Below are 13,176 nucleotides of genomic sequence, written 5' to 3' on the forward strand. Positions count from 1 at the left end.
TTTAAAAAATTGTGGTAAGTATATATAACATAAAATGTACCATTTTAACCATTTTTAAGTGTACAATTCATTGGTATTGATTATATTCATAATGTTGTGCAAGTATCAACACTATTTCTAAAACTTTTTCTTCACCCCAAACAGAAACTCTGTACCCATTAAACATTAACTCCCTACCCCCTCCCCCAACCCCCGGTAACCTCTAATCTACTTTCTGTCTCTCAAAATGTACCTATCCTAAGGACCTCATATAAATGAATCATACAGTATTTGTCCTTTTGTGTCAGGTTTCTTTTACTTAGCATAATGTTTTCAAGGTTCCTCCATCTTGTAGCTTGTGTCAGAATGCCATTCCTTTATGGCTGAATAATATTCCACTGTATGGATAGACCACATTTATTTATCCATTCACCTGTTGATGGACACTTGAGTTGTTTCCACCTTTTTGTGAATAGTGTTGCTAAGAATATGGGTGTGCAAGTATCTGTTTTAGTCCTTACTTTCAATCCTTTTGTGTATATACCTAGGAGTAGAATCATATGGTAATTCTATGTATAGGTGTTGAGGAACTGCCACACCGTTTTCTACAGTGGCTGCACCATTTTACATTCCTACCAACAGGGTACTAGGTTCCAACATCTCCACCCATATTTGTTATTTCTGCTGTTGTTGTTACTTGATGGTAGCCACCCTAATGAATGTGAGGTGCTATCTTATGTGGGTTTGATTTGCATTTTCCTAATGATTAGTGATATCATGTGATATCACAAAATGTTAGTGATATACTGATTTTTAAAAATAAATTTACTGGGCTTCCCTGGTGGCGCAGTGGTTGAGAATCCGCCTGCCGATGCAGGAGACACGGGTTCGTGCCCTGGTCCGGGAAGATCCCACATGCCGCGGAGCAACTAAGCCCGTGAGCCATGGCCGCTGGGCCTGTGCGTCCGGAGCCTGTGCTCCGCAACGGGAGAGGCCACAACAGTGAGAGGCCCGCATACCGCAAAAAAAAAAAAAAAAATAAAAAAAAAATAAAAAAAAAATAAAAAAAAAAATAAAAATAAATTTATTTATTTATTGGCTGTGTTGGGTCTTCACTGTTGTGCGTGGGCTTTTCTCTAGTTGCGGTGAGCAGGGGCTACTCTTCCCTGCGGTGCATGGGCTTCTCATTGTGGTGGCTTCTCTTTGCTGTAGAGCACAGGCTCTAGGCATGCGGGCTGCTGTAGTTGTGGTACATGGGCTCAGTAGTTGTGGCTCACGGGCTTTAGAGCACAGGCTCAGCAATTGTGGTACATGGGCTTAGCTGCTCCAAGGCATGCGGGATCTTCCTGGGCCAGGGCTTGAACCTGTGTCCCCTGCATTGGCAGGTGGATTCTTAACCACTGCGCCACCACGGAAGTCCCTGATATACTGATTTTCATGTGCTTATGGCCATTTGTGTATCTTCTTTTGCAAAATGTCCTTTTGAACCCTTTGGCCATTTTAAAATCGGGTGCTTGGTTTTTTGTTGTTGAGTTACAGAAGTTCTTTATATATTCTGGATATTAATCCCTTATTGGATATATGACTTGTGAATATTTTCTCCCATACTGTGGGTTGTCTTTTCACTCTCTCGATAGTACCCTTTGATACACAAAAGTTTTTTATTTTGATTGAGTCCAAGTTAGCTATTTTTTAGTCAAAGCCGCATCCGCACTGTGTTTTTGGTGTCATATCCAATAAATAATTTGCTAGACTAAATCCTACTCATCTTTGATCCCTCGCCCGGTGTAAATTAGTCCTCCTTGAGATCCTGTCTCATTGCACCTGTGTTCCCTTGGCAGTGCCAGCTGCGCCCGGCTGGTCTGCACAGCTCCGAGTCTCCCCAACCCAGAACCCCAGTGAGCAGAAGTCGTGTCTGTTTCCTTCCTCCTAGAAGCCCCTTCTGGATCGAACATTCTTGGCTCTGGGCTTTACTCTTCAGAATTCTGGTTCTCTAAGAATCACAGAATGTTACCGCAGATGTAGAAAGAAGAAAAAAACCAGAAACACTCTTTGAAATAAGAACCAACTGCTTTCATGCACCAGGGGAGCTGGTACATGTCACAGGCTGGCTTGACTCGGTTTAGGAAAATACACCAATGGCTTTTGTTAGTCTGGAAGGGGAACTCACCCTCTCCCCTGCCTGCAGGGTTCGAGGCGGGAAGGAAAAGGTGAAGGGAGCTACTTGCACAGCAGCAAAAGGGACTGTGGTTTTCACAGACATCCTGGGAGAGAAGAGGTCAGAATCTGCAGAACAGAGAACTGGGAAGAGAAAAGACGTGACGGGTGGAGAAAGGCCAAAGGGGGAAAGCCCAGCTGGCCAGAAATGCCTGTGTTGTCATCTGTAACGAGTTGCTCCATCACCCCAAACACCAGTGAACGTCTGCTCCCAGAAGGGCCCATGTGAACGATGCTTTGCACAAACCAAGAAGTTAGGTGGTGTCCAGTGCAGACTCTCCCCCTCCATCGCGTGCACAGCAGAAGCAGGGAACGTGAAGGCAGATGACCCAGAGAAACGTGGGGATCCTCATGGGACTCTGGGTTTTCCACCTTATATGGATGGGGGCTGTACTGGGGTGAGTAGTGTCCCCCCAACATTCATATCTACCCAGAACCTGTGAATGTGACCTTATTTGGTAGAGTCTTTGCAGGTGTCATCAAGTTAAGATGCAATCCTACTGGATTAGAGGGGGCCCTAATTCAAAGACTAGGAAATTTGATCAAAGACACAGGGACACAGGGAGAAGGTCACGTGAAGACAGAGCAGAGACAGGATGATGTGTCTACTAGCCAAGGGATGCCAAGGATCGCCAGCAGCTGCCAGAAGCTGGGGAGGGGCCTGGAACGGATTCTCTCTCAGAGCTTCCAGAGGGAAGCAACCTGCTGACACCGTGATTTCAGACTTCTGGCCTCCAGACTGTGAGGGAATACATTTCTGTTGTTTGAAGCTCCCCTGTCTCTGGTATCCTATTATGGCAGCCCAAGAAATGAATGGAGGGGCTAACGTCGTTCTGTTTTAAGAGCAAAGGAATGGGAGGCCCCAAGGCTGGAGGGCTGGGAACATCAGGAACCGACCCTGGCTCGCGTGGGGTCCCTGCCTCCAGCAGAAGGAGCCAGACCAGCTTCGGGCAGAGCCTCCGAGCTCGTTTCTCTGCTCTTTAGGGCTCAGGGTCCCCAGACTGTTGGCCCCTTGGCATCTGGCAGTAGAAAGGGAGGCTGAGAAGCCGTCTGGTCAAAACTGCCTCTGCACGTCACACACCCACCACAGCCAGCTTGGGTCTCTTAAGTGCCGCAGCAGAGACAGCAGTGTGGAGTGGGGTCACCAACCCCGGAAAACGCCCTAGTGCTTTGGGAGGACAAGAGCTGCCCCCGAGAACCATCCCCTGCCCCTAGTACTGTGACACCCTGGCGTGTGACCAGACTCTCCCTGTTGTGGACTTGGTGGCGGCCTGGAGAGGGGAGCAAGAGATGAGGAGGGACCAGAGGATGGAGGATTCATTTAGCGGAAGGGAAGGCGATGGTGAGAGCCCAAAGCAGGATAAAGGGACAGAGAGTGAGGTGGGGCAGGGAAGGGTTCCTGGGCAGAGGGCCTGAAGGGGCAGTGACATGGCAGGAAAGCACACAGCTGGAGGCGGGCAGGGGTTGGGGCTGGTCAGGTCACACAGGGGCTTGAAAAGGAGAAAAACACCTGGCCTCGGTGTTGTGCTGACAATTGCATGGCTCAACAGTGTCACTGTCGGGACTTCCCTGGTGGTCCAGGGGTAAAGAATCTGCCTTACAATGCAGGGGATGCACGTTCGATCCCTGGTCAGGGAACTAAATGTCACATGCCGCAGGGCGACTAAGCCCTCATGTCACAACTACTGAGCTCGCGCACCTAAAATAGAGAGCCTGCGCGCTGCAAACTACAGAGCACACACACTCTGGAATCTGCGCACCACAACTACAGAGCCCACGAGCTCTGGGGCCTGCGCGCTACAACTAGAGAAGAGAAAACCCGCATGCCACAACTAGAGAGAAGCCCATGCACAGCAATGAAGATCCCGCGTGCTGCCACTAACATCCGACGCAGCCAAAAATAAATAAATAAATAAATCTTTTTTAAAAACCCAGAAAAACAATGTCACTGCCATCAGACACAGCCACTCTGTGACTGAGATGGATGGAGACAGAGACAAGAGGCCTCTGCAGTCATATCTGAACACAGAACGTGGACACTGTCCAGACCTAAAAATGGGCCCTGGTCCCCTTTCCTTGCTGATTGGCGTGGGTTTACCAATTTCAGCCTAAGCTTTGCTCTGTTCTCCTGCCTTCTAGACACAAATTATTAAGATACCCGATTGTGGTATCAACGCTGCGTCCCGACGGCCTCCACCCCAGCCCAGTTTACCCAGCACAAGCCCGTCTCCAGAGCCCTTCCTAATACCTCCTACGGACACCCCCCCCCCAGCTCTCCACGGTGTGCTGTTGCCCTCACTCCTTTCCACTGCAGTTGTGTTCCTGGGGGTCCCTGGATGGAAGGTAACTGACACTTCATATACCATGGAAAGAACTGTGGGTTTTACTCTGAAACATACGGGAAGCCACTGGATGGTTTTAAGCAGAGAAGTGTGCCGCGATTTTCAAAAGAAATGTTCCGGAAGACCCATCAGGAGGCTCTGCCTGGAGCACATCTGGAGCAGCATTCCCTGTGGCTACTTGGTGGGGGAGGTCGCTCCTTCTGCCTCCAGCGCAGGAAGGAGGGAGGATGAGAGCACACAGATGGCCTTTGTGTCCCAGAACCACTTTCTAAGGGGCTTCTGAGATAAGAATTCAGCTGCCAGTGCGCAACACAGGGCTGTTTGCATCAGCTCTAGGCAGCCAGGGAGGCAAGCATTCTAGTGGACAGTGCAGAGGCGCCTACCCACCCCCTTTCTGAGCAGAGGGGCCACCACATTCAAGACACCCTTTAAGACAGAGTTTGTGGAGGGAATTCCCTGGCGGTCCATCGGTTAAGACTCCATGCTTTCACTGTCGAGGGCCTGGGTCAATCCCTAGTCAGGGAACTAAAGAGTGGCCAAAGGAAAAAAAAAAAGAAGTTTGTGGAAAAGACAAAATCAATCCACACCTGCAGGTACCAAAGAGCCAAGGACATAAGGTTCTACATAGATGTCTGATGTTTCTGTCTGGATGGATGGTGATGTCATTCCCATGACCCTGTGTGTGCTCAGCCAGGAGGGCTAAGGGGTCAGACTTGTGAATAACTGGCCCCCAGGCTAGGAAGCGAGCTCAGATGAGGAGGTGTATCTGCCTCCCCTGCCCCAGTGCATATACACATTGCTTCCAACTTATGCCCGGGAGGGTGGGCTAGCGGGGAGGCTTCTTCCAAGGTGTCAGGCTACAACATGTCCCCTTGTCTGGTGAAACCGTGTGTTGTGTGTGTGTGTGTGTGTGTGTGTGTGTGTGTGTGTGTGTGTTCCTCCTTTGGTTATTGGTCCAACAGCATGCCCAGTGGTCCCCAGGGAGGGCAGAGGCAAGGTGTATTGGGCCCCTTGCTGCCTCCCCATCTGACCTGGCTGCTTCTATTTCTCCCAGGACCCTCTCCCGCCTGGAAGGTGGAGCCCTCTGTTAGGCCTGCTTGCTTGAATTTCCCTCCCTCACCTGGATTGGTGGGTTCCTCAAGCCTCATCTTGACCCAGTCTCCCACCGCAGCGCCCCTAACCTAAAAGCAGGTGGAGAGGACTTGGGACTACAGAAACAAACATGGAGCATGGAGAGCTTGCTGTCACCCCAGGACCCCCTCTGCATTTGGAAGGTGGGGTTCTGGGAACTAGAAGCTACACTGGTATCAGCTGCATCAGTGCACGTGTGTGCTCTTGAGTGTTGTGTGTGTGTTGGGGGAGAAACTGGGATACTGGGGAGGGAAAACCCTTCACTCACATCAGGAGCCTCCATTCCCATTCACACATAAGGGTCCATGGGGCACTGCAGCACATGCATAAATTTTATCTGAAAAAATGTGTATGCAATATATTGAGAAAAAAAGACTAAAAGAAAATATTCTGAAGTGTCAACAGTGGTTTATCTTGCGATGGGATCAAGGATTTTTATACTTTCGTGTTTTACACCAAACATGTGTTGGTTATGTAATTCAAATTTTATTTATTTATATTTAAACCAAATTCTCCAGCCAACTGTGCTCTTCCCCAGTTGCAGTAACTTTCCTTTGAGTTGGATTTCTGGGTGAACCTAAAACAACGACTCCCTCTCAAGTTCACATTACTTCATACTCGTGCTTTCATTCCTCCTTCCTTAGACAATCGGTGCGTTGGGCCGGGGTCCCCGTCCTCAGAGAGTCTGCAGCCTAGCGGCATTCTCCCTACGACCCGCTACTCCGCGAGGAAACGGGGGCGCAAGGGGCGGCGAGCATGTTCCGGGGTGGGTGGTGTCCGAGGGAGGCGGGGTAGCCCTCCGGGAGGCGTGGGTGTCAGCCTTGGCTCCTCAGCTATCGGGACAGTGGGTGTAAAATGTTCGACAACGTTAAAAGGGTCGACTGGGCTTTCTGCGGTCTCCTGTCCCCGAACCCTCCTGAGAGGGCGCCCTGGGGAAGAGGACGCCCGTGACCCCGAGCGCGGGAACGGCGGGACCCAGACCACACGTAGACCTGGGTATCGAGGCCCGGAGGCCACACTCTGGGACAGAACCTCGGGACCCAGACGCCGGTCGGGGTTGCCACGGCAACGCCCTCAGGCGCACGGCGATTGGCGGAGCGCGGAGGCGGGGCCTGGGAGGTGATCCCGCGAGAGCTCGGCCTCGCGGCTTCCGGTCGGCGCGGGCCAAGGGAGCGTGGGGCAGGGCTTCCGGCCTAGGCTGCCACCTGGACTCTGCTCCCGCGTACCGCGTGGTAGCCGACCCTGCTGGCTGTGCCACCGAAATGTGCCCAGAACAGGAACCTTCTCCCTCCTCCGCTGCGACCACCCTGGTCGGGGCCACCTTTAGTCGCCTAGAATACTGCCCAACCTCTCGCCGGGTCTCCCAGCTCCGCCCTTCAGTCCGTGTCATCTTGTGGTGCCCTGCTTCCTCAAGAGAGTCAAGGCCCTGTCCCGTTTGCCACCCCCTCCCTGCTCCGCCACTTCAGCCTCGCTGACTGCCTGACTCTTGACTGACCTTGCTCCATACCACGCCGCTCTCCCCACCCCACCTTTGGACTTGCTGGTCCTTCTGCCTGGGACACGCCTCCCCAAGACGTTAGCAGGATGCTCGCCTCTTTAGTGAAGTGACCCACTTAAAGTTACACCCCACAGTCCCCATACTACTCCCTGCCCTGATTTTTCTCCGTAGGTCTTATCACCATCCAACAGAATTGATAATGTACTTGTATGTTGTCTGAAAGCTCCATGGCCAATAGTTTGTCTTGTTAGACCAGAGCAGGTGGAAGAGGGGTCTTCTTTTCCTTCCCAAGAAGGGTGGTGAATCCCTTGGATCACCCTCTCTGGAAGGGGAACCGGCCAGGACTGGCTGACTGCCCACATGCCAAGTGCCTTACTTTCAATAGCTCACTCCCAGAGTAGCCTCCCATTCCTGCGGGAGGCCCAATGTGTCTCAGGGAGCCCTATCCTCCAAACACCGTCATCCTCAGCTCAGAATCCTCTGGGCTCCAGATGTCACTGGCTGGTGCCGGCAGCCCCTCCCACTTGTCTGGCACTCTGCTGGGTGCTGAACTGGGTGAGAAAGTCTGGTGCTGCCCTCAAGGCTCTCAGTCTGGTGGGAGGGACAGAGGAGAGTGATTACCACCATGCAGAGGGCAGTGCTGAGGCCGGGCGTGTGAGGCACAGTGTAAGGAGGGTGGGCTCAGTGTCCAGAGTGGGGCGTCTGGAATTCCTCCTGGTGGTCCCCGGAGGCCTTTCTGGTGTGAAGTGTGCACTGTGGACGACAATCACTAGTTGTCTACTCTGTGCTGATGCGATTCCTGGGATCCAGCTCTTTGTGGCTGAGAAGGCTGTGCTCTTCCCAGGGCCCAATGCTGCTTCTCAAGCGGGAAGCCAGACAAGCATCCAGGGCTGCCCAGAATTGCATCCAAGTGTCCAGACAACTGGCTTCTCTGTGGGTGTGGGCACTGGGAGAGAAGCTCTTTGCATGGTGTGTGGCTTGGGTGAGCCAGGGCAGCCATATGCTGCCAGCCTTGTGGGGAGCAGGGCACAGGCCAACCCAGCAGCCAGATGCTCCTGGGCCGGTCTGTGGCTCAAAGGCGTTTCCTTCAGGAGAGGAGCCACCTGGCTCCTCTCCACCCGCCCTCCTGCTCCTGCCGCCCTCTCAGCTCCAAAGTCTAGGGTTCCAGGGCTGTGTCAGCACGGGGCCATGCTGCACTGTCCTTCTGGCATGGGGTATGGTGGCCTGGAATGGACATCTGGTCTGCCTCAGCCCCCGCAGCCAGGGCATCTGTGGCCCCATGGAACGCAGAGGCAAGGAGGAGAGCCGGAACCAGGGGAAAGCCGTACTCTACTGTGATCGCCAAGTGACCGAGCATTCCTGGCATGGCCCACCTGGCATTGCCCTTTCCACTGAGGCTTACTGAGGGCAACCCCTGAGGGCCCTCCTTGTCAGGGATCCTTCTGCCAGGCAGTGTCCGCTCAGGCTGAGGGAGGGAGGGAGGGAGAGACACTGGCTACAACTGATGATGCCAGGCCACTGGGATCTTGAACCCGCAAACAGTAGGAGAGGAGGGCAGCCCCCGGCCCTTGCCCATGATGTGCCCTACAGCTGGCAGAGGCATCCAGCCTGCCCTACAGGAGTTGGGTCTACAGCCTGAGAGAGGGCTTCGTTTTACAGATGGGAAAACAGGCTCTCAGAGGGGAAGGATGCAAATGTGTGCTCAGTGGGCTTTATCTTGTTTGCAGGGCTAAGGTCGGCGTCATTAGCTCCGTCTTACAGAGGAGGAACTGGGGATTGGAGAAATGAAGTGCTGTTTGCCAACTGTCCTGATAAGCCCCCTATCTGGCCCGGGATGGCACGGATCTGAGAAGGAGCCGGGGCAGTGCCAACGCTTGCTTGTTTTGCCACAAGATGGAAAAGTGAGCCCTAAGATGCAAGGTTGAGGGAAGGGAGACCCAGGATCAAGGTGACCCTCCTGCAGGAAGCAAGAAGTCCCGAGGCCCAGCTGGGCTGGGAAGTTCGGAATGAGGACGCCAAGTACAGCAATGTGGGTCCTCACTGTGGTGGGTGCCCTGCCCCTCCCTGGTGGATGGAGTCACACTTGGTCACTAGATCCTGAAGAAATGAGAAAATGCCATCTTTGGCTTCTACCTGGGGTTCAGACGAAACCATCAGGGTGACCCCTGCCCTCCTCTCCCCTGCCGAGCCTTCCCCCACAGGCCCTTCCCTTCCTTTACATCAACCGTGGGAACCTATGCCCGAGAGACATGGCACCCCAGGCCTAATGCCATTCCAGATGCAGGGGGGAGCCCCCACCTTCACCACCGTATCATCCATCGTTGTCAACAGTGACATGACTCGGTCACACCCCTTCAAGGGCAGGGCGAGTCCAGCTGGGGGCAAAAGGAGCAGCCTGTACCAGGTGACTGTGACAGAACAGACGGCCGAGGGGCAGAAGAGAGGTACAGACGTCCCCAGATCCCTCCACAGGGGCCAGGGAGGAAGGGGCCGGTTCCAAGATGGGAGGGGGCACCCCAGGCCCGGTCACCTCAGCAAGCTGCCCTGGAAGGGTGTATCTGAAAGCCGGGTGCACACCGGGTAGTGGGACAGGCTGCCTTGGGGGCCAGGGCCGGGGGGCCCTAGGAGCCAGGCTGAGCAACGGGATAGTGTCCATGGACTTTGAGCCCAAGGCTGAGGGAGCGCGCGCGACCCAACTCGCGGAAGCAGCTTTTTAGCAAATGCCTTGAGCTTTCTTAGAAGCAGGCTGAGTTTAAATTATAAATAAACAAACGGGAACTCTGCAGCAAGGCAAGGCGTGGGCTGGTGGGAAGACGGGAGAGACTGGAGGCAGAGACCTCACTTAGGAGCTAATATTCCCCCCTGAACTTGAACCCTCCTGTCCTCTCTCCCCACCCTGCCTCTGCCTCAGGGGCTCATGGGCCTTCTGCTGAAGGCATCACCTGGGGTCTCAGGCTTCAGGAGCTGACCCTGGCCGGTCTGCAGGAAGAGGCCCAGCACGGACCCCCATGGTGGGGAGTCGGGAGGCCCACCTGGCTTACACCACCCAAGGCGTTCAAGCCCGAGTCTCCCTCGGACAAAAACAGGCCCCGGTGGACACTCATCCGTGTGGGAGGTGTCTTACCAAATGTTTGAAGGGGAAAAAAATCCCATTTTCTTAGCTTTTTTTTTCCTTTCTATTTTTTGATTATTTTTCTAGATGACTTCATTTCCAAGAAGGGTGTAGGGGAGAGAAGGAGGACAGAGGGAGGGAGGACAGGGGCCCTGAGGAGGGATGGAGGGGGGAGAGTGGGTGCCAGGCCCAGGGAAAAGCTGTGGGGAAAGTGGGGGCCACCTTGTCCTGACCACGGTGCTTCCAGCCCAGGCTGTGTTTCCTCCTCCTGATCCCCATGGACCTCTTGGCCAGCTCCACTCCCACAAGTCCCTGGGGCAGAGTTCAGCTCTCATCCAGCCAGGATTAGCAGGAGAAGGGCTTCTAGGAGCTTCTCTCTGGGGTATGACCTCCCTGCCCTATGGACAGAGGTCTCCTTACCCCTTATACCGCCTAGAACCAGGAGGACACACTCTGGCTAGCTTAATGGCAAAGGAAGTTTCTGCTCAGTGGCCACACGCCCAGGAGCAAGGCCCCAACCACACGGCCTCCACCACTGGGCACAGACCCAGCAGCCCACGCGTGATAGGGCACTGCTGCCCAGAAGCCAGGACCTTCCACCCCCACTGTTGCTAGAAAAGAGATGCGGGGGTATCTGCTTTCTGGTGTTGGCTGCTTCTGAGTCAGTCTGTTCAGGTGAATCTTGGTTGGCAGAGCCCAGGTCACATTCCCCCACTCTAACTGCAAGGGAGTCAGAGAACACCAGCAAGGCAACAGCCACCCCAGAACCCCTTTTAGTTCACAGAGCCCAAACTCCCAGCAGCTGCTGTGCTCTGAGGGAGAAACCGTCCCAGGCCTCTCTCCCAGCCTCCAGTGGCTGCTGGCCATCTTTGGTGTTCCTTGGCTGGTGGGCGCACCACTCCAGTCTCTTGCCTCCAACTTCACACGGTTGTCTCTTGGGTCTAAGTCTCAAATCTCCCTCTGCTTTTCTCTTCTGACACCTGACACTGGATTTAGGACCCACTCTAATCCAGGATGATCTCATCTCAAGATCCTGAACTTTGCAGAAACTATCTGCAAAGACTCTATTCTAAGTATGGTCACGTTCTGAGATTCTAGGATTCCATCTTTGGGCCCCCAGCCATTCAACCACTCCAAGAGGCATGAGAAACGGGCACTGAGAAGGCGGCAAGGGAGAAGAGGAAGAGGTGAGGTGGAAAGGGATATTCGGGCAGGAGAAACCAGCTGCCCGAGCCCAGCATCCATGGGGCTGTCGAATCTCCTTTTGCTACTCAAACCCCAAGTCAGTTTGTGGCTGCCTAGACAGAGCTTCCCACCACCTCCCGTATCCCCATCACTGTCTTTTCCCCAAGGCCGGGCATCATGAACACCCCATCTCCTTGAGGGCTCCCAGGCCCCCCTGCTCCTCAGAGCCCCAAGATCTCCAAGTCCAGGAGGCAGGAGAAGCTGCCCTGCCCCTCCTGCCCACGGGGAAGGGTGGGTCCCACAATCCCTTCATCTTTTGACTTCCTACCTCCCAAAGCGCTTCCTTTCCTCTTCCCCAAATTCTCTGTTGGAGTTTGGGCCATTTCTTCTGATGGGGCTCATTCCCATCCTTGGCAGAAAATGCTCTCAGAGATGGAGAACCTTCAAGATGCAAGATGCATGGGTCAGAACCAGAATATAAAAATGTCTGTGTGCACTCTGCAGTTTACACTGCCCTTTATCCTACACTGTCTCCTCGGATCCTCACTACTGCCTGTGAAGGAGGTACTAATCCCATTTTACAGAAGAGGAGACTGAGGCTCTGAGAGGTTTAATGACTTGCCTGAGTTTACACAAACGGGAGACTCAAACCCCAAACGTCTAACTCCAGCTTTTAATGCTCTTCCCACCAACTCCACCACAATGGGCTCAACCCCATGAAGAATCCTGTCCATGTCACAGCTTCAATCTTCCTAGGAACAGGGAGTTCACCACCTAACAAAACAGCGAATTCCACTGACAGTCCCAAGTATCAGGGAGTCTTCCTTCATTGAGGGAAAGCCTTTCCTTCTTCATGTAACTCACCCCCCAACCCCCCGCCTTGGCAATGGGCAATGCCCCTGCCCCAGTCTTCTCCAGGACACATCTCTCCATTTCTTATCCCTTTCTTGAAAAGTGGGGCTCTGGCCATCCCCTCCGGGTCACCCTCCCTAGAAGGGTTTCTGGCCTCTTGATGCCCAACCTACAACGTCAAGGACACAGGTCCTTGAGGCAGCTGCAAAGGGTGACTTTGGACAGGTGTCCCCTGGCACTGTGCCCAAGTCAGGCGGAACTAAGGTGAGGACTGTGCCCGCTCTGGATGTGACAGTCTCTCTGCCCATGATCAGAGTCTGGGGGTGAGGCCCGGCCATCTGGCCACCTTGGCCACCTCAAGCTGGGGCCACCACGGACAATCCTGGGCAGAGGCAGTCACTGTGCCACAGCACAATGGCAGTGTCACATGTTGGAAAAGAAGAAGAAAGGCAAGCACCAGCACACAGAGTGGCTGAGGAACAGCTGAGCTGAGTCACTGCAGCCAGGCGGGTGGAGGCGGCTGCAGGGGTGGGGTGGGGGCCTCCCAGGGACGGAGGAAGGAGGAGGGGACACCAGGCACCTGGCACCCTCCCCTGGGCTTCTGGAGCTGTGGAGGGTCAAGGCACCTAGCAGCAGGGTGCCCAGGGGGTCGAGCTGACCGTCAGGCTGTGCAGCCAGCTGGCCTCGGGCTCCATTCCCAGCTCAGCCACCCACTAGCCCACAGGCCTCCGCCAGCCACGTAATCTTTCGAAGCCTCAGTCTCCACCTCTGTCTAGTGGGGTAATGGCTGCCTCCCCCACTACTGGGCCGATTACTGAAGGCCACGGTGCCAAGTGCTCAGGGTGGCATCTGGCACACAA

The 13,176-nt window shown here is 54.1% G+C and overlaps 1 protein-coding gene across 24 annotated transcripts in view; it reads right to left on the reverse strand.

Moving 5' to 3' along the window:
- ENDOV (endonuclease V) overlaps positions 1-13,176 on the reverse strand; it is a 102,605-nt gene that overhangs the window by 58,296 nt on the left and 31,133 nt on the right. For 8 of the 24 annotated variants that reach the window (XM_067021430.1, XM_067021429.1, XM_067021427.1 and 5 more), the window contains 2 exons: positions 11,793-11,905; positions 10,727-10,999 (listed from right to left, as the gene is read on the reverse strand). The exons of 5 other annotated variants lie outside the window; for them this stretch is intronic. In XM_067021430.1, the coding sequence (XP_066877531.1) occupies positions 10,742-10,999; positions 11,793-11,905 (371 nt within the window). In that variant the 3' untranslated portion in view covers positions 10,727-10,741. Of the gene's footprint in view, positions 1-2,102; positions 2,281-6,139; positions 6,503-10,726; positions 11,000-11,624; positions 11,906-13,176 lie in introns of those variants that run through there. 11 more of the 24 variants (XR_010838216.1, XR_010838214.1, XR_010838213.1 and 8 more) reach the window with 5 other exon arrangements.

This window comes from Kogia breviceps, chromosome 19 (genome assembly GCF_026419965.1).
Source record: "Kogia breviceps isolate mKogBre1 chromosome 19, mKogBre1 haplotype 1, whole genome shotgun sequence".
Lineage (NCBI taxonomy): Eukaryota > Metazoa > Chordata > Mammalia > Artiodactyla > Physeteridae > Kogia > Kogia breviceps.